The 20,912-nt window shown below is 33.6% G+C and overlaps 2 protein-coding genes across 4 annotated transcripts; both read left to right on the top strand.

The window, feature by feature from the left end:
* The first annotated feature begins 3,625 nt into the window (after positions 1–3,625).
* Positions 3,626–15,442, top strand: LOC112522648 (chlorophyll(ide) b reductase NOL, chloroplastic). 3 transcript variants are annotated; one of them, XM_025131914.1, is made up of 13 exons: positions 3,626–3,995; positions 5,963–6,031; positions 6,690–6,751; positions 6,863–6,949; positions 7,383–7,450; positions 7,532–7,580; positions 7,647–7,732; positions 8,275–8,332; positions 9,215–9,235; positions 13,830–13,880; positions 13,962–14,003; positions 14,325–14,444; positions 15,218–15,442. In XM_025131914.1, the coding sequence occupies exons 1-13, from the start codon at positions 3,731–3,733 to the stop codon at positions 15,263–15,265; spliced, it is 1,026 nt and encodes a 341-aa protein (XP_024987682.1). In that variant the 5' UTR covers positions 3,626–3,730; the 3' UTR covers positions 15,266–15,442. The 3 variants fall into 3 exon arrangements, with proteins under 3 accessions (XP_024987682.1, XP_024987681.1, XP_024987680.1); XM_025131913.1 differs by having other exon boundaries at positions 9,215–9,265; positions 14,334–14,444; XM_025131912.1 differs by having other exon boundaries at positions 9,215–9,265.
* Positions 15,443–18,734: 3,292 nt separating this feature from the next.
* Positions 18,735–20,639, top strand: LOC112522780 (receptor-like protein 12). Its single transcript, XM_025132088.1, has one exon. The coding sequence runs from the start codon at positions 18,735–18,737 to the stop codon at positions 20,439–20,441; it is 1,707 nt and encodes a 568-aa protein (XP_024987856.1). The 3' UTR covers positions 20,442–20,639.
* Positions 20,640–20,912: the final 273 nt, after the last annotated feature.

The following is a 20,912-nucleotide window of genomic DNA, read 5'->3' as shown; positions in this document are numbered from 1 at the left end:
CATTCCACCCAATGATGACGATGACGGTGTTCTCACCAAATACAACCTCACAATTTTGTACCCCACATTTGAAGACAACTTCATGGTTTTCTTTCTTGATTATGTCTAAAAACGTATAAATTCATGGTATTGATCATGCCCAGATCGTTTATCAAACTTAAGTTTTCACAATTCTTGTTGATTGCCCCAAAATACAAAAACAAATGTGGATAATATGGATACTAACGAGTCCTTATCTACAACATCAACATTAGAGGTGTTAACGGGTTAGGTTGTTCGGGTTGAAGACATTTGAACAACATAATCCAATATTTGTGGTTTGAAAAATCTTAACTCAACCCAACTCAATCCGTACGGGTTGGTCTGGTTGATACTTTAGTACATGAAAATAATCTTCTAACTTATCCATATTTTTTATAATGAATCATTTGATACAACTTATCCATATTTTTTATGTATATTGCATTTAATTAATTTCCTCAATTTACATATATATGTTCACAGTTACTGAACATATATACGAATGAGTTATATAAAGATGTAAATATATAGAAAATATGTGTATATGAAGAACATACATGATAGTATAATTGTCTAATGTACATATTAATAAAAATTCAACAATTATATTAAATCCAATAAATAAAATGATATCGGGTTGGGTTGGTTGGGTTCTAATAATAATAACCCAATATCAACTCAATCTCCATGGTTTGACAATTTTACAACTCGATTAGACATCGATTTGCTTCGGATTGAGTTATTTCGTGTTGGGTTGGGTTTGGGTTGGGTTGATCGAGTTGGTCGGGTTTTTAAGCACCCTTAAGAGAGACCTCTTTTTTTTTTATCTATGTAGATGTTATGAAAACTCATTACTGTTTATCTGTTTTTTCGCTTGACGATACAACAAACAGAAAGAAAAAACAAGAACAACTGATATAATGCCAAAGGCTTCATAGTATAGTTGTTTTATGTGTAATGTTTCTACTGATTTAGTTTATGGTTTACTGTGTGATAATTTTAGATTATGTTAACTGGTGATTATTGATCAGTATAAGATATATTTTTAGCAGTTTAATGTTAACCTTTGTTTCTCAAACTTCACATCGTAATTTGTGTGATAAAGTAGTTTTTACCTTCGCTTGAAATTTTGTGTGATAACTAGTTATGACATTTGCATGAATATGATGACGTTATCTTGACAATAAAATTCATTTTGAAGGTTTGAATACCCTGTATTAATCAAAATTTATGAACTATTTTAATGTAAATTAAATGTAACGTAATTTATATGCTTTCTTTATTACATAAAATATGTAATAAATACCAGTCATGTTAATAAAAGATATAAGTGAACCTTTGAAGTTTATGTGAAAGTTCGCTTATGTTGTATAACTAGAAGGATATTGCGCGGTGGGATACATCTTTATTTTAATGTTTCGTTTTATTTTTTGTCTACGTTGATATAATACGATTTATGTGGTTTTGAGAATATGATGTTTTTACTTTTCAATAAAAATAAATTTGAAGATATCATAATTTTTTAAAAAAATATATCAATATTAATATTAAATTAACTATTTAAAATTTCTCATTTTTTTGTAAAATTTATTTAATTCAATTTTTTATTGTAATTTAATTTAGGTCTATTAGCGAAATAATTTATTTTTGATTTAACAATATATTTTTTATAAAAATAATGATTTTGTTAGAACTCAATGATTATTCTAATTATATTTTAGATTTTTACAATTCAAATAAGATGTTTATATTATATTTGATTATGTTTATCTGCGGTTAATTATACGAATTTCCAAATTGGAATTTTAATAAGTTGTATTTACGCACAATTTACTTGTAACATTAAATTTTAAGTAATATATAAATACACAGTACTTCATGCATAAAGAATGATTTTTAAGAGTTTCTATCAAATATGTTGTAATATAACTAGAAGGGTACTCGTGCAATGTAACAAAATCCATCTCGATCTTAATGTTTCGTTCTATTTTGTCAACGTCGATGTTACAATACGATTTTATGTTGTACTAAAAGAACTATAATGTTTTTATTTTTTGAATAAAATATAAATTTGAATGTATCATAAAATTATGAGAAAAAAAAGTATCGATTTTAATAATAAAGTCGTTTGTATTTTGTTTAATAATATAATTTTTTTAGAAAGGTAATAATTAGTATTTTGTTAGAATTCAATCGTTCTTCTAAATATATTTTAAATTTTTTATATTTAAAAATAGATAYTTATCCAATATTTGATTATATTTATTTTTAGTTAGTTAAACAAATTTAAGCATGGAGCTTTAATAAGTTGTACATATGCACAATTTACTTATAATCTTGAATTTTAAATAATATGCATCAATAAACAGTACTTAATGCATAAAAAATAATTTTTAATATAATATAGATATAGATAAACTTTATCTTTAAACTAAAACATATTATCTATTTATTTTTTTAATATAAAACATACTAAATATAGTCAATATTATTGTCAAACAAATTATAAAAAACATATGGTATTTTACGTAAAGTTATACAATGCAAATCTTAAAAGCATATATAAAAACGTGAAAATATAACAACATAAATGTCAAATAAAAAAAATAAAATGCTCGTTTTTTAGTTTAATCCGTTTAATTTCATATTTGGTTGTATTTTATATTTAAAAACTAAGGTAATTATTATAGTTCTGTTAAAATAATTTGCTGAAAATGTTATCCTGTTAAATTAAAGGAAGAGAAATGTTATTCAAGTGGTCAGTGTAATCGTCTGAAACATTCCAAAATATATTTGTTGTTTGTGTTACAAAACATTTTCATGTTTGTAATATATTTTTGATCTGGTTGGTTTTTCATTAAATACTGTATACATAAAGTTGTCTATGTAGATTAATCTATATGTATAGATTACAAAAAGGTTTTGTTTGATAGAGTTTTTCTCATAGATAAAAGGAATGTGTTTTTTAATTAGAATGGATAAGTTTGCTAAATTATATAAAGCATCGTTGAAAATTGACTTAATAAGTCACTTTCTATATCATTGAACCTGGCTGAGTATGTTATAATAACTTTTTTTTGAAGAAAAAAATATATATACTATATTATAAAGCATTTGACAAAAACTCATAAAAATTATTTTTTATGCATGAATTACTGTCTATTAATGAATACTACTTAAAATTTAAGATTACAAATAAATTGTGCGTAAGTACAACTTATTAAAGCTCCATTTTTGAATTAGTATAACTAACTGCAGATAAATATAATCAAATATAAGATAAACATATCATTTTAAATATAAAAAATCTAAAATATAATTAGGATAATCATTGAGTTCTAATAGAATCATTATCTTTATAAAAATTATATTGTTAAGCCAAAAATAAATTACCTTGTCATTAGATCTAAATTAAATTATAATAAAAAATTGAATTAAATAAATTATATAAAAAATGAGAACTTTTAAATGATCAATTTGATATTAATATTAATATATTTTTTAAATTTTTTATGATATATTCAAAATTATTTTTATTTAAAAGTACAAAAACATATAAACGGTATTATATTAATAAAGATAAAAAATAAAACAAAACGATCGGTTTTTTTTATACGGAGGGAGGAAACGGTTTTTATCTTGTTATCGATCCTCCACCACCACCACCGAAACATCACCGGAGCTCAGAAGGTGTCTTTCACATCTTCAAATGGCGATAACTGCAGCACCTGCTGCTTCTTCCCTATTCAACTGCTCAATTTCCCCTTCACCGTCATCATTATGCTGTCGTTCCCTTCTTTCTTCTCTCCCACAGCACCACCTCTACCTATCCTTTGCTGGAGGATTTGGTTTTTCCACTACTCGACCCCACCAAAAACCCTTTGTTTCAAAACCTTTCATATGCTCTTCTTCCCCTGGAAAATCTCAGCCGATGGTTCCTCCTTTCAATGTTTTAATCACCGGTTCCACTAAAGGTTTGATTTTCGTTTTTTTTTCCGTTCCTGATGCTCGCCTGAGGAAATAAGTCATTTTACTTGATGATTTGACAGATTAAGTAGGTTTTCAGATATGAATTGCAGGAATTTGTGGTTCTTTTTTCATTAATTGGATGCAAATTGTTAGAAAATAATGGTATGGGGAATTTCTCTTCCATCTAGTTCAGTTTATGCGAGACGTCTTTACGATGAATCAACCCTAGATGTGTATTTACGAACATCCGTTTCTCAAAAATCAAGACTAACTAAAGAAAGCGTTAACCAACTTCTAGGAGTTGGTGTAGTAGGTAATGGCGTAATGCTTCATGATGAATCACAGCCTAGTAAGCTTGCCAAAAGGTCTAAAAAATTTCAAGCCATATGGAGGGGAGCTTTGCATGGTGGACTAGTTGGGCCACATGTAAAGAAAAAAAAGGAAGAAAGAAAACTAGAGGAAGGGCTAGTTGGATTGAATAGGATAGTACCAGAATTTGGTATTACAAGAGCTTTGAAAAATTGTGGTGTGACCATACCCCCTATTCAGTAGTCTCTGGTATTGGAACTTGCATTCGGTTTTCTTGCTACTTGATCTTGTTGCCAGTTTATTTATTCTGGTTTTTAAACTACAGGAAGGGAAATCTTTAATGTTGTACTTTGAAACAAGAACAACGGAACTTGTTTCATTACTTTGTTTTTGGTCCTACAGGGTGTCACCTTGTAGTCTAATGATTTTTGTCCTTGTTTAGGATTATTGATGCGCCAAAGTGGAAGAAAGTAAAATACATATAAGACAATTTTTTTATGGATCACTCAAAGTGGTCTTCCACTTTAATGTTTATTAGTGATGCTTATATCTATTCCTAGTTGCCTATGAAATATCAAGATTACTCGAGTCACTATCATATGATGTTGACAGAGTCAATATAGCACTGATGAAAGGGGGAAAATAATGCAGAAAGCAAGGTAGTTTGCTCCACAACAGCACTGAATGCACTAGAAAGATTAGGTAAAAATGGAATGCTAGTCATAATACACTGTAGTGCATGCAAACTTCAGTTTCATTTTTAAACAACTTCTTATTCATCACGGCCTCTTATATGGTTTCTCTGTTGAATTCAAGTCAATTAGACCATGCATACACCTAGAGAGAAAACCTTTTGTCACATATATATTGAATTCAATTGTGAAGCAACTAGCTGCTGATTTGACCCAAAAAGAAGATTGCGGTATGATGAAAGATGTTGCCAAACTGAAAATAGTATTGACTCACAAGAGAACTTACAAAATTCTTGCGTTTTCAGTTGACATAATTTAAGAGGGAAGGTACGACTTACCAGCAAAATGTACCAATGAGAGAGGTTTTGTGCCGACTGTTTTTGTCAATATATTTCAAATGTAACCTAATATAATACTTCCTCCGTCGCCCTAAAAATGCAACTTTTAGATTCATTAAAATGTTTGACTGCTGATCAAGTTATCTTACATTCCCCTTAATAAGGACAAAATGAAATTTAAAAGTAATGATAACTAAGGCGAAGTAAAGTGAAGTAGGTTTAAAACCTTGTCAAAAAAGGAAATTCTGCATTTCTTGGGACGACCCAGAAATACAAAGTGTTGCATTTATCCAGATTTGGGGGGGGGGGGGGATATTTATTTGCTAATATTATAGTTCAATGTATGCTGCAATGAATCCATGTTAGGATTTTAAGTAGAGTGCACCAGTATGAGCTCCAGCTCTATGGCTGCTGAAGAAGTCCACAGCATACTTTTCTAATTCAAAAATCAATCAACTTAGATGTGTTGGGGTTTGTGTTTGAAAGCATAATCAATGGAAAGAGGGCCATCTTAATGGTATCTGCCTTTGTGTGCATGATGTTTATACGAGGATGATTGTTGTTATCTAGTTATGACTTGTTGCTTATTTATAAATTCTAGTTTTCTTGCTCATTTGCAAATTCTGTTTCCAGGAATAGGTTACGCCTTAGCTAAAGAGTTTCTGAAAGCAGGTGACAATGTCTTAATATGCTCAAGGTCTGGTAAGTACAAGCATGTTCGAATGTGAAACATCAGCATCCGATTATCACTCTCTCTCTCTCTTTCTCATGCTGAGCAGTTCAAAAACAGCTAAACTCATGTTAAATATATAATGCTACGAAGAACAGATATCTGACCTTATCTGAGATTAGGACCGAGTCTAGGAGATGTTGCTTTATATGTTACAATAGATTATCCATTAAGCATTTGGGAGAAGGGAAATTCTAGCAGCTTTCACGGTGTTCAAATTAATTTGTAGTCTAGCTTGTGTTTATGCAATTTATGGTTTTGGAGAGTTTGCTGGGTCTAAAAGTTGTGCTTCTATGCTTGTTGAAGTATTCAATTATTGAAGCTGTTAGTTTTTTTTTTCCCTTCTGGAGAGGAGATATGACTCAGAGGTCAAACCTATGATCTTGCACTGGAAACGGGAGGCCTTCACCATTAGGCCATCATCATGTTGTTGTTGAAAGAAATTTATTACATGCATAATGTAACTGTCATTTTTAAAAGGTTTACAATAAAATACTAGAACTAGCAATCTTTAGTACAGTCTTACTTGCAGTAAAAAAATGATGCTTTGGCTTTTATGTATTATCTGTGTGGGATTTACTGTATCTGCTTGGTGTTTGTTTTCTTGATGTATTAATAAAACTTTTACAGCTGAACGGGTTGAGTCTGCTCTCCAGACTTTAAGGGCGGAACTCGGGGTTCAGCATGTGTGGGTACCTAGAGATACTTCCAGTGTTTTCTTCATTCCTATGTCTTACTATTGTTTCCTTTCTGAAGCTGTTACATACAATAACTCTATCTGTACATTGTCCTTCTCGATTCAGGGTACGAAATGTGATGTTCGGGATGGGAATGATGTGAAAAATCTAGTTCAATATGCACAAGACAACCTCCAATACGTGGATATATGGGTACTTGGAGCTTTCATCACAATTTTCATTTGTTTCCGTAATTATAATTCTTAGATGTAGCCTTATCAATTATATTTGTTGTTACTCTGAAGTATAGGAAGTAGAACAATGTGCCTGCTTGTTTATTAATGGATAAAACGGTATAACTGGATTAAGTAAATAAATTGTAGGGCGAAGTCCAATCAATATAAATGAACTTCAAGATTGCTGTATATGAACAGCAGAATTCAACATCTTAATCTATACTGGGACAGGTTATGTAAGAAATTGCGGTTACAATTATCATGGAAAACTGAGCAAGGTTCAGTCAGATGAGAAAGCTCAGTAATTTTATGATTCTGGTCCTGATAGATATCCTATCATGTCGCATAATGGTCCTCCTGAATCTAGATACCTCTATGTTGCTTTCTTACACCATTTTGGATTGATGCAGATAAATAATGCAGGATCAAATGCATATAGCTATAAACCTCTGGCTGAGGCTTCAGATGAGGATCTCATGTGAGCTTGTTTTTTTTCTTTCAACACTACTAGAATTATGATTTTGTTATTTCATATCTACATTCATTGTTCAATTTACAGAGAAGTTGTCACTACGAACACACTTGGTTTGATGATTTGTTGCCGAGAGGTAATTCTTTCTGTACAAATCTCTTATTGCCATCAGTCAGACTTTGCCTTATTGGTTGTATTATAGGCAATGAAAATGATGCTCAACCAGCCTAGAGGGGGGCATATATTCAATATCGATGGAGCAGGTTCCGATGGAAGACCAACCCCCAGGTGTGCTTGATAATTCTTCTTTCTTACATCTACATGATAATTTCATTTTTATATGAACAAGGTAACCATATAAAGCTCAACTGTTTTCTCCATGCTTGACTTCCCTTTTCACATTCCACTCTTCTTGGTCCAGTTTCCTGATTGTATGTATGTGTGCTTAAAATTATGTTTTCTAACCAGAATGCTTCCCCAAGTAATGCATTAAAAGGTTGTTCTCTGAAAGTAATACACTAAATGCTATAATCCCAAATAACGTATTTCTAGCTCGCACCAATTGCAATGCAAAAACAGTACTCGCACTTGGAGGGCAATCTATTGTTTCTTTTACCAAACTGTAGTGCTTCGGCCTGCTCATTCTTGTCATGCGTAAGTAATAGATGCAGCATATTAGATTTCAAATTTGAAGAGCATCACCACAAATTTATTGGTTGGGTCTACTATTTACCTAACGCCCCCATTGTATGATTATATGCCATAGATAAACTTCTTGCCTTTTCTACCTTCAAGCCTGGTCTATCTTTCTTACATTGTCTTTTTGTCAGGTTTGCTGCATATGGGGCAACTAAGCGCAGTGTGGTGCATTTGACAAAGTCATTACAGGCAATGATTGCAACTTGTTTTTGTATATTCTATGTTAGTTGTATTTTGTTCCCAACTGACAACCCCCAAAGTCAATTTCACACTAATAATCTTTTATGTGTCTTTCCACCATGATAATATCAATTTATGTTCACAAATATCTTTTTTGGCTTCTTTTGACATGTCTAGGATGGAGTTATGTTGGCAATTTGACTCCTATATGACTTTTTTTGTTTATGTTGGCACTATTTAGTGGCTATGCTGGCTTTAATCTGATAAATTAATGACATACTCAACACGAAAGGAAAACTGACAACATGAAAACAGAAAAGTAGTTTAGCATTTATATCTGTTACTTAAATCTTATAGAGCCCACTTAAATCAGACCTTTTCAAGGTTTGCAAGCATAGGTAATGTGAACATGTTTCAATGGGGAAATAAGTTTGTGGTTTATTTTAAAGCAGGATTATGAAGCTTTTTCTATATGAAACTATGAACCACTTCAGTCATGAGGCTGCCTAGCAGAAATATTTGATTAAGTTGCATATCGAATAAAATTATATACTTCTATTTTCTTATATTTCATTCCTTGAATATAAATATTAAGAAGAATGTTTAGGTACACACCAATTTGTACTAATTATTGAGGCATGTATATGGAAACTTGATGGTTTAGGTGCTACTTTTGGGAAGTTCACCAGACTATGATATCATTTTAAACTGGTCGGCACCTGAATAAAATCTCCCGCTAGTACCTTTTTGACTTTGCTCTATTTGGTATTCTACTTTCAGTTGTAAATCACATACTAAAGGATGCTAATTGAGGTCCCTCGGGTGGGTGTACTTGTAGCTGTATATGTGTGTTTCAATTCTGACAAACACTCTCTTCAATATTTCCTGAAGGCGGAGCTGCAGATGCAAGAAGTAAGCAATGTTGTTGTCCATAACTTGTCGGTATGTTGTGCTTCTCTTGCATATATAAATTCTCGACAATAAATAGGGATTGTGGTGGGTTGAGTCATGTTAATGTACATCTACTTTTTTTGTATTATGTTAGTTCTTTTGTGCAATTAATTTAATTATCCTTTACTCAAGTCCACTCGTTATGTTGCTTAAGTTGTTAGATAGAAGGTCCAATGATTATAGAAAGCTTAACCCGAGCTTCTATCATACCCTAATCTAACTATTGGCTGACCAATTTATGCTAACCTTTTCATTAATAGGAGGGTTTAGTTGATTCATTTTCGACTAACTCATCTATAACTTCTTGTCTTTTTAATTGTGATATCTATTTGCCAATGCCTCTTAGCTTCTTACCTAACTTTATTTCATTAATGATAAACATGTAATCAGCATAGAACACTTCTTAACAGCATAATGAAATAACATGTCAATCTTTACATCGCTACTTACGGAGGTAAACAACATTAATTACACATTTGTTTCCTTTCTCTTTCTGTTGCTTTCTGCAAGGCTCTAGCCTTTGCTTTTTGTACGCCGTCCTTATCTCAATATGTTGTCTTGTTCTGACAACCCACAAATATTACAAGATTTCTCCTGTAGAATTACACTCCTGTCTGAAGTGTCATGGCTTTTCATATCTGTACTATTATTCTGCACCAGACATTCCTGAAATGTCTCCTGTCACCTTTTACAAATTTTTGACATTGAGGAATTTTCTTTTTTTTAAACCTTCTGCCCATATTCAGATTTCTGTTCTTTCGATCTACTATCAGCAATTTCCCACTTTCTCTTAATACCGTCTCTTTTCTCGTCTTAGTTTTTTTTTCTCTTATTCTTTCACTCCCGCTACTTCCACCACTTCTTGAAATGTGGTTGGTTTCATAGTTTGGAGAAACTCCCTAATCGTTGCCTTCCGAACACTAGACACATACAATTCAAGTCTCCTTGCTTCGGTTGACCTCTTCCCCTGCCACGACCTTGGCTGTTGACAGTGCTCATTTGCACCATCGGTTTACTTCCGTTTTGCTATCAATAGTTTTCCTTACTAATGGTCTAAACATCTTTATGTACTTCAACATCTTACTTAACATAAAACACTCTTGATCATAAAAGCACACTTTAGCATACGAATGCAAACTTTTATTGACCAAAACATACCCAAGCAAATATTTCTCGTAGTAAGGGGATACATCACCTCAGCATGAAATAAATGCAACTATTGTGTTTTCATCCATAGAGTCCATAGAAGTTTGAAAAACTACCACAATAACCTCCATACTACAGTAGCTAGTATTATTATTAGCCGGATCACTCATAATGAAAGCCACGAGGGTTAGCCGACCGGTTTTAGCATAAATACATAAAGTGGCCCGTGTTTTCACTGTTTATCTCATTTGGGTCCATTAATCGTTGGAAGTTTCTAGAAATTATGCTTTTAGCCCTTGTTTGAGAAATATATTGATTTTGATTCAAATGGATTTCAAGAAAGTGCAGTTTAGCCCCTACTTTAGAAATATTGTTATATTTAGGTCCAAAAGGCCTAACAAAGTTTCAAAATGACAAAATAGAATCTCAACCAATCAAATGAGTGTGTTTTAGAAGTTGGGGGTGGGTATTACTTGATAGAATCTCGACCAATCAAATGGGAATGTGTTAGGATTCATGTTTAACATCGAGAGTGTAAAATAGCCTTAGCATGGTAATGATGATCTTGTAGGAAGATTAGTTAGACAAAGAACGATTTTAGACAACCAATTGTATGAGACGAGTTTATGCGTTGTTTGAAGAACTGTGATGCATGTGTTTTAGCAAAGAATGTCAAACAAGTGCTTTTAAGATATCGTGTATGTTAAAGAAGTTATTTAAAGCATGTTTATGATGCAATGAAGATTTATAAGTTATTGTTGTATATAAAGCATGAACGTGAAATTTTGTGTGTAAAGTATGTTGTATACAAATTTATATCATTTAATGGTTCCTTTTCTATGAGAAGTTCTATTAACAACGGTTATTGAAGTATGTTACTACATACAAAAAGAGATAACCTACTCGAGGGAGTACGAATAGAAGTTCTTATATGGTTCTTCATGAACGTATTGTGAGAAGTGTGATATGGTTCTATGTGAACATATTTGCATGTTTATTTGTGAATGTATTGATAATGTATTGTGAGAAGTTTGATACGATTCTTTGTGAAATGTTGTAGGAGAACTTATTTAGGAGGGCTCAATTTGGCCTAGGCCTTGGAACCATTAAATAAAATTGTGACAATGTGACAGAGGCGACGTAGAAAGCAATTTACACTATGTTATTGGTTATCATTTTGTGCAAGGCATGTTATAACTTTAGGCGGTGGTTGGTTCATGGATTTTGAAGGAATTGGAATGGATAATTCCTTTGACCAAATTCCAATTCCTATGTTTGGTTCACATATTGAAATGTAGGAATTCTTTGAATTCCATTGAATTCCTTAGATGAAAGATTTTACAATTCCATGGATATGCCAAATATTCCAATTCCTTTAACTATTCCATCCAACCAAACACCAAGTAGAATTCCATCAAATTCCATTCTAATTCCGTCAAAGTCAAATTCTTTGGATAGATTCAAATTCCACCAAATTCCATTCTGCGAACCGAATGCCCTCTTAGTGTCGTCCATAGTGTTCTAACAACATTGAGCAGAGGTAGGCAGTCAACTGCCTCTTTCTAGCGCTTAATCACCTAAGTTGGGATTAGACGGACGTTTAAGTAGAAACATAAGTGATTGGTATGTGTATATATATATATATATATAGAGAGAGAGAGAGAGAGAGACCCATGTTCACGGGAAAACCACAAAAAAAAATATGAAAAACTTAGGGACACCCTAGTAACCGTTTATTTGTCCCAAATATACACATGTACATAAAAGTCGAAAATGCTTCCCGGTTTCTATGCACATATGCATTTTATGCACATGTGCGTACCAGACAAATGAATGCTTATTAAGGTTTCCAATTTTTCGTGGTTTCCCCGAACCCAACCCTATATAAACCCAACCTTATATATATAGGGTTGGCTTCCCATAAGAATGGTAAGAAGAGATCAGAACCCTTAGATCAATTTTAAATGATGATCAAGAGCTGATAAGTTTAAGGGGGCGGTAATGTAATTACTGAAGAGGGCACATCCATAAGAATATCAACATTGTAACAGAATTTTGATCAATTAGTCAAAATGTTCATGATCCTGATGTCCTAGTTGATCCTGACAAAACTGATGTTCCTGTTGATGTTCAATGCTCTTCAGGCGGCTAATCTTGTTGTTTCTGCTAATACTAATGATGTTGATGTCCCACCGCTGGTAATCCTCCCTCAGCACGTCGTTGATGTTCCCGCGTTGACCTCCTTTGGTTAATGTGTTATGAATTGTGATGCTTGGTTTACTTTTAATGTCGTGATTTTTAATAATTACTGCCTTTACTTCTAATGGATTGTGAATTATGATGTGCTTAATTTCCAAGTTGATTTTTAGTAGGATATCATAAATAATAATTCATATCCAACTAGATTTTTAGTTGGATATCATATATTATATTGTAAGAATAGATTTTACAAATCAAAGACAAAACATATTATATCACGAATTCACAATCCATTAGAAGTCATCGAAGGAAATTAAGCACATCATAATTCACAATCCATTAAAAGTAAAGGCAGACGTTATTAAAAGTAAGGACAGACATTAAAAGAAAACCGAGCATCACAATTCAAAACACATCAACCGGAGGAGGTTGATGCAGGAATATCAGCGGCATGCAGATGGAGGATTAGCGGCGGGAACATCAACATCATTAGCATTAGCGAGGACATCAAGATTAGCATCCTGAAGAGCATGAACATCAGCAGGAACATCGGTGTCAGGATTAACAGCCTGGACATCAGGACCATGAACATTTTGGCTAACTTCGGAATTCGGATACAATGTTGATTTTCTTACAAATTTGCTCTCAACTTTTACAGTAATTACATTACTTCCCCTTAAACTTATCGGTCGTTGATCATCATTTAAAATTGATCTAAGGATTTTAATCTCTTCTTACCATCTTTACCTTAACCTCCATTTTTGCCAGAAACCAACTCTCTCTCTCTCTCTCTTTCTCTCTCTCTCTCTCTATATATATATATATGAGAGAATCATTTTTAGATTATATAAGAAAATTTAAAAAAAAATTGATACGATATTATGTCGAATACACTTGCTTTTCCCACTTCCATCAATACAATTATTCAGGAGAAAATGGCTCCAAAATGAGAAAAGTCAATTCATGCATAAAAGATTATTTTTAACTCGGTAATCTTCAAATGACATGCCTCTGGTGTTAAACACCTTGCCTTTTCCCCTTCCATCCCTGTAAAATCTTGATCAAACACTAGAAGATTAGTTTGTGAAGCAACTTTACATAGGTGGTCACTGTTCGGATGTCTAGTACTCTCTCTCTCTCCCCCTCTCAATCTCTATTTGAAATTGAGCTTTCTCTCTCTAATCCATTTTCCGGCTAATCCGCTTTGCAGCCAGGAATGGTTACAACTGACCTTCTCATGTCGGGTGCCAACACAAAGCAGGTTTGATTTGTGCCAACTAATCTTATTTATTCCCTCATCTACATGTTTTCTCTCTGCAAATTAAAATTCATTTTATTGCAGGCCAAGTTTTTCATTAATGTCTTAGCAGAACCAGCAGACGAGGTATCATTTCTTGAACAAAATATTTGTTTGATTGCTATTGTTGACGATCCTTTATCTATCAGTCTTGTCTTTGGAGTAAAGTCATTTTTGCCTACATCTTACCCTTTCTAGACCCCAACGTTGGGTATCATACACTGGGTTCATTTGGTTTGGTTGCCTATTAGTCTTACTTCTCGGACAAAAATGAAGTGATTTGACCAGTTTGTCCTTGCCATAACGGTATTAAGACATCAAAATAAGTAAATTATTGTGACCAACTTATTTTACTCATTTTCTTGATTATATATTGGCTTACTCAGGTTTGCTATTGTATATGTTGAGTATGTACAGGTTGCAGAGTACCTTGTCCCGAATATCAGGTCCATACCAATCAGTGGATCAACCAGACCAACTTATATTCGTTTTCTTACGGGACTAAAAGCTTACTCCCAAATATTTTCTGTAAGTACTACCTAATTACCATTACTTATATTTTTTTTCTCTTTTACATAACTAGCATTCCTAGTATTTGCTTGGTGCTTGTGTTCTTGAGTAAGCTGTTTTTGGTCACTCTTATCATTAGAATATTTATTTGACTATTCTACCTCATGTCCCGGACACCTTTAGCCCATTAGGGGGCACGTGGACAAGACTGGATTGGACGGTCAAAAGTGAAGTAGGCGTGTGAAAGAACTATGGAAGGTTTTAGGGTCCTAATTTGACATGAGTGGTTTAGTAATTTATCAATTTTATCTCATCTCCCTGATTTTTGTTCCGTTAATTTTGGTGGGACAAAAAAATGCATTTTTTTCTCCCTTAGGTCTTGTCAGTGTCTAATTTCACACCAAACATGGGATAACAAGTTTTTGTACATTCTATCATACCAAAAGCACCGTTGGCCTTTATTTCCAGCAAAAAAATGCAATTCCTTTAGCATATACTTAACCTTAAGATAAAGCACCATTTTTCGTGGACAAAAATTGTGGAATCGCCAATCTATTTTGGCCAGGTTGGCAAAAGGGATTCGACCATGAGGTAAATACCAAAACCAAACGAGCCCATTATATCTCACCGAAGATGGGTCAGGATGAACTATAAACAAACCTGTCATTTACCCAGAAGAAAATATCTTTGGGCTCAAATACCAGAAAGCATGAAAGGAAAATTTGGTGTCAGAAATGTTAGCTTGAAATGTTCATAGTGATTTTTTTGGTGGACCTTTTGGTTTTTTGCAGAGACTAGCATTTGGAGCCAGAAGGAATAGATACTTGGTTGAAGAGTGATGTATGCACTTTTTTCCAAAATACCCCTGTCCAAGCACAAAAATGTATTGTTTGCTAAATTTGTTGTAGAATGTTGTCTGCACTTTGCAAGTCAAATTGCCCATTTTTCTTTTTCTAAGAAATGATATTTTCATCTGTGATTGGCCGGTTTTATACAAATTAGTCGTGTTTTAAAAAGTTTGTTATCAGGAAAAATTAGCTTCAAATGTGTGTTATGTGATCTTATTTTTTGGATTCACTACTGGTACAAGCCTAAAGTCTTGGGCAAATCGAAGACAAGCCGAAATAAAGATAGAACGGTATCAAAGCGGTTGAACAAGACATCTACCCAATCAAAGACCAACTGGTGAATCCCAAAGCGGAACCAATTTGAAAAACTTATGGATCAAGGCTTCACTCACCAATCCTTCAATTGTCATTTGGTGGGAATATTCTTTGAAAGCGTCAGCAAAGGTATATTTGTCCTTTCCCACTTTCACTGTTCATACCATACTCAACGGACAATTGAACAGTGTGTTGTTTCATTAATAAAAAGGACTAAACCTAGATGAGCAGGTTAACTGACGCAAACTTATCTAAGGATGACAAGTGTCCCGGATGTAGGCTAGCACTAAATACATAGGTTACTATAAAAGACACACGAGCTTCCGAATTTTCTACATGCAAGAATTCTCAATGCATTAAAAATCGGCTTCCCACCCCCATCAAGAAGAAAACTTTGTATTCTGCATGTTCTCAAGAAGTATTTTACGCCAGAGTTCTTTAGGGATATATATAAGACAACGTTCGTCGGTTAAAACAGATTGTTTATTAGGTTTATTTTTCCTTGTGAGTTTTTTGCTTAATATCACTAAAAATTAAAATTTGAAATTCTTTGTATCCAACCTCTCCTCCCCCAAATTTTAAAAGAAAATCTATATGTTTTTCATTATCGATACATTTAAAGGTATGCTTGTATTGCTAATAAATCCTTTTTGTAAATATTCAATCTTTCAAATTTGTATTAAACAAAATTCTAATGATTTCAATCATATAAACTTCTTAAAAAGTATAATCGATATCCTGTAATGTAATGTAATTAAATTTTTCTCTTAAAAATCACATATAGGATCAGGTTTAGGGGAAAATCGCAATAAAAATGAAAATTTGATGAATATCCTGGTAACCGTTTATCTAAAAGGTATGTACATGTGCGTAGATGTAATTTGTAAACAATTTGTACAGTATGCGCATATGCATATCAAGCACACATGCATAAAAACCAAGAAACAACTTCAACTACTTGTATTCACATGTGCATACCGTCCAGATACACAGTTACCGGAATATTCCTCAGTTTTTCATTAACCATAGCAGTGAAAGTACGATTAATTCTCTCGATCAAACGAAAACAACTTCTTGCTTTTTTTTTAGGATTTTTCTCCTAAACCTTCCCCCCCCCCCTCTCTCTCTCTCTATATATATATATATATATATATATATATATATATATATATATATGGAATAACATATTTGAAGTTTCTATTACTCTAAAAACCACAATATTAAAATTAGTAAAAGACGTAACATTAAGTCGTTCTTTACAAAGGTCTCAACATGTAAAGATGATGTTACAGATTACGGTTTTGGAGAACCATAATTTTGTAAATATCATCACATATGCATGTATTTAAACTTCCTTATTATACATGCATCATTACACACCCACACTCAGATTTTCTTTTTACCAACTTTTTATCATATTTTTCGGATATAAAAACCGATTCAACATTAAAAACCAAACTAAACAATAATCCCAATAAATTTAATACAATGAAAGTATGAAGGATAGAATTTACGTATTTTGTTAAAATCATTTCGAAAGAAGTTCAAAATGTAGGTTTTTTGTGATTATTTTTAAACTTAGAAAGATATTTTTTTTAAATCAAAATAATTAAGGTGTCGTTTACCAAACACTTACTCGGTAAGCACTTGCTGGTAAAATTCAACACTATCGTGTACTTACTGGGTAAAATTTTAGTCAATAAAAACGACTTTATATACAACAATTTACCCAATAAAAGTTAACCGTGGTAAGAATCATTGCTCTTACTTACCTAGGTAAGACTCTCGGTCATTGTCTTGTTCTTATCGACTATCCTTGTTATAGTCATCCTGTAAGATAATGTAATTTAATATATACTTAAAAAAAATGTAATTTAATAAGCGCTTAACCGAGTAAGCATTTAGTATAAATGTTGATTAACAAAATAAGGGGAAAAGTTGAAATAGATTTACATTTTTTTTCCTAATATATATATATACTTCATGATTATATCACTCATCACAGATCATTAACAATTTTTTAGATGATTAAATTGTTCTTTTCTTTTATCCAATATGATTAATAAAATATTCTTATATAATCATATAAATTACATCATTCTCTTTAAATTTTAAACAAATTACCTCATGTAAATTATAAATAAACGATTCAAATGACTAATATATATATATATATTAATTATATTATATAACGAGAGAGGGAAGAGGGTTTAAACGAGAACGCTAATTATTCAAGAAAACAAGAAAAAAATCGTTAATGTAAAATCACATGTGAGTTTACATTAACGTCAAAAAAATGAAAGCGGGCGACTTAAGTCGCGGACAAAGTCGCGCTGAATCATATATGATTTTGTACTTTAACGGTCGTTTTCTTGTTATATTAAATAGTTAACGTTCTTGTTTGAAAATGTCTCTTATATAATATATATATATATATATATATATATATATATATGTATAAACATGTTTTTACTATTCTACCATTACTGGGTTTTAAGAAGTGGAGGAGATTTTGAAAAATTGCGCTCCAACGTTCAAAGGGGTACATAGACTTGGAGTCCTCGTGAAACCACGCCCATGTGAATCCATTCAAAGTCAAGCTCCCCCTCGATTTTCAAACTTTTTTCACTTTCCACACCCCACTCCCTCCTAATTTCAATTCCACCCCCTCAATCATCAGATTCATTGCTTCTCAACAGAACCCCGTATCGATTTTATAGCTTTTCATCCATCCCTATTTTCACTTCATACTCGTACCTACTCACCAGAAGGTACAGTCGAAGAGAAAATCGACTTTGTTGTCTTTCCGATGTATATGAACAAGCAAGGGTAGAAATAGAACGTAGGCTAGAGTCTGAGGGTGCTAAAAGTAATTATCTCAAACTGTGATCCCATTATTCTTCTATGGTCCTGTCATTGTTACTCCTATAAATAAGGGAAACATTCTTCATAAACAATATCATATTGTTCTGCGATTCTTCCACCAACTTTTTTCATCATTATACCTTCTTGTCTAAGTGAACAAATAGATTTAAACCCATGTCACTCTTTTGATCCCTTTTCTGCCTTTCCTTTTTCTAGGACTTTTAAGATCCCAATTTCCCCTTCAAAAAACCTCGTTTCTTTCCAATAACCCACATCAAAAATGCAGATTTCTTCATGGGTTTTCAAAATCTTGATCCTTCTCTTAGTCTATGGCTCCATATGGTCCAATGCCCAAACCACACCGTCTTCAGGCTCAGTCTGCTCTGTGGTTGATAGAGCAGCACTTCTTGGGTTCAAAGCAAGAATCTTGAAGGACACAACTGGCATTTTGTCATCTTGGATAGGTAAAGATTGTTGTGGAGGAGGTTGGGAAGGTGTTCAATGTGATGAAGTCACTGGGAGGGTGACCAGAGTGGTGTTACAGAGGCCACCTGATAGATTTAGTGGTATTTACATGAAGGGTACCCTATCTCCTACTTTAGGTGACTTGAAGTTCTTGGAAGTTTTGGTGATTAGTGGGATGAAGAGGTTATCTGGAAAGATCCCATCGAGCTTTGCGGGTCTTATTCATCTCACCCAACTTGTTCTAGAAGATAATTCACTTGAAGGAACCATCCCTTCAAGTTTAGGCCAGTTGGTTTTACTCCAAACCCTCTCCCTAAGTGGCAACCACTTGATTGGCTCAATCCCTCCAACCTTTCAGTACTTTAACAAGCTTCTCCAGATAAATTTGGCAAGAAACTCCCTTTCGGGTACTGTTCCAGAGGGGTTGGGACACTTGGCCAGTTTGCGGTATCTAGATTTGAGTTACAATATGTTATCTGGCTCCATCCCTGCCAGTTTGGGACGCCAGTCGAATATGACATTTCTAGACCTGTCCAATAACAGATTGACAGGTCAGATACCTGATTCATTGTGCAACCTGCCGTATCTTCTTGACTTGTCCTTAAGCAACAATCTATTGACAGGACAAGTCCCACCCAGGATAGGACAGCTCAAGTCTCTTACTACCCTCTCTCTAAGTTTCAACCAGCTTGTTGGTCAAATCCCAGAATCTATCTCGCGGTTACCTAACTTGTGGTCCCTAAACTTATCTAGAAATGCACTTTCTGATCCTTTGCCTAGTGATGCCTTATCTAAGGGTATCCCTTCTCTACTGTCCATAGACCTATCTTACAATAAGTTCAATCTGGGAACCATTCCAAATTGGATTACAAGCAGACAAATGTCAGATGTTCATTTAGCAGGATGCAATCTCAAAGGGTTTCTACCGATCTTTACAAAACCAGATTCGCTCACCTCTATAGACCTATCTGACAACCATTTTACAGGCAGGTTTTCGGGTTTCTTTCAGAAGATGTCTAGCTTACAGAAAATCAAATTGTCAAACAATCAACTCAGGGCCAATCTATCAGAAATCTTACTGCCGAATGGGCTTGCATTATTGGATCTCCACTCCAATCAACTTTCGGGGTCACTATCGGGACTACTGAGATCAACCAGCAGTTTCTTGGAGTCTGTTGACCTCTCCAACAATCAAATCACAGGCAACATCCCTGGTACAATCTCGAAACTCGTTCAACTCAAGAAGTTGGATGTTTCTAGGAATCATATAACGGGAACGATTCCTCCAAGTTTGGGAAAGCTGTCAAAGTTAGGGTGGCTAGATATATCAGTCAACTCAATCGGAGGAAAAATACCCACGAGCTTGCTGGTGATTAGACAATTAAGGCATGCTAACTTCAGGGCAAACAAGCTGTGTGGAGAAATCCCACAAGGAAGGCCATTAAACATCTTCTCATCAGCTGCTTATGCACACAATCTTTGCTTATGTGGCAAGCCTCTGCCAGCTTGTAAGCATGCTTAAACTAAGTGGTGGCTTGGATTGGGCCAGTAGAATGCTGACTCATTGTAAAAGCACAGCACTGGTAGACAAGAGGGGCTATGTTATCTCTTTCGCTTTAAGTTTATTGATTTAAGCATTAGATTAGATCGTTTCATCATTTCCCTAGAGCAAATAAATCATGCTAGAGATGTAGCAAATGTTTGTTAATTCAAAATGAAATATATAGGTCAAGATCTCTTTGAGTATTACTACTTCTATTATCATCTCAACAATCCCACCGTGAGAATATGTGGAACCCCAGCCCAAAAGAGCCCTTGAAAGGAGAGAACGGAGGGTCCAACATATAAATAGAAGAATTGGTTCAAGTCTAGCCGATATGGATTCTAAAACCCACAATGCAGAAGTTAAACAAAATAACAAAACTTAAGCTATTTGATTCTAGTCATCATCACCTGCCACTTCAGCCTTTGCATCCATCCTTCCTTGAGATTG

This window comes from Cynara cardunculus, assembly GCF_001531365.2.
Source record: "Cynara cardunculus var. scolymus isolate 2C chromosome LG 12, CcrdV1, whole genome shotgun sequence".
Taxonomy (NCBI): Eukaryota; Viridiplantae; Streptophyta; class Magnoliopsida; order Asterales; family Asteraceae; genus Cynara; species Cynara cardunculus.
Note: the sequence above shows the minus strand (reverse complement) of the source record. Positions and strands in the feature narration are given on the sequence as shown.

Bases quoted from the DNA above. Each gene is read 5' to 3' on its own strand.
- LOC112522780 (XM_025132088.1), top strand. From the start codon at position 18,735: ATGCAGATTTCTTCATGGGTTTTCAAAATCTTGATCCTTCTCTTAGTC.
- LOC112522648 (XM_025131912.1), top strand. From the start codon at position 3,731: ATGGCGATAACTGCAGCACCTGCTGCTTCTTCCCTATTCAACTGCTCA. The intron at 3,996-5,962 runs GTTTGATTTTCG...TTCTGTTTCCAG, and splicing joins AATCACCGGTTCCACTAAAG to GAATAGGTTACGCCTTAGCT. The intron at 13,881-13,961 runs GTTTGATTTGTG...ATTTTATTGCAG, and splicing joins CGGGTGCCAACACAAAGCAG to GCCAAGTTTTTCATTAATGT.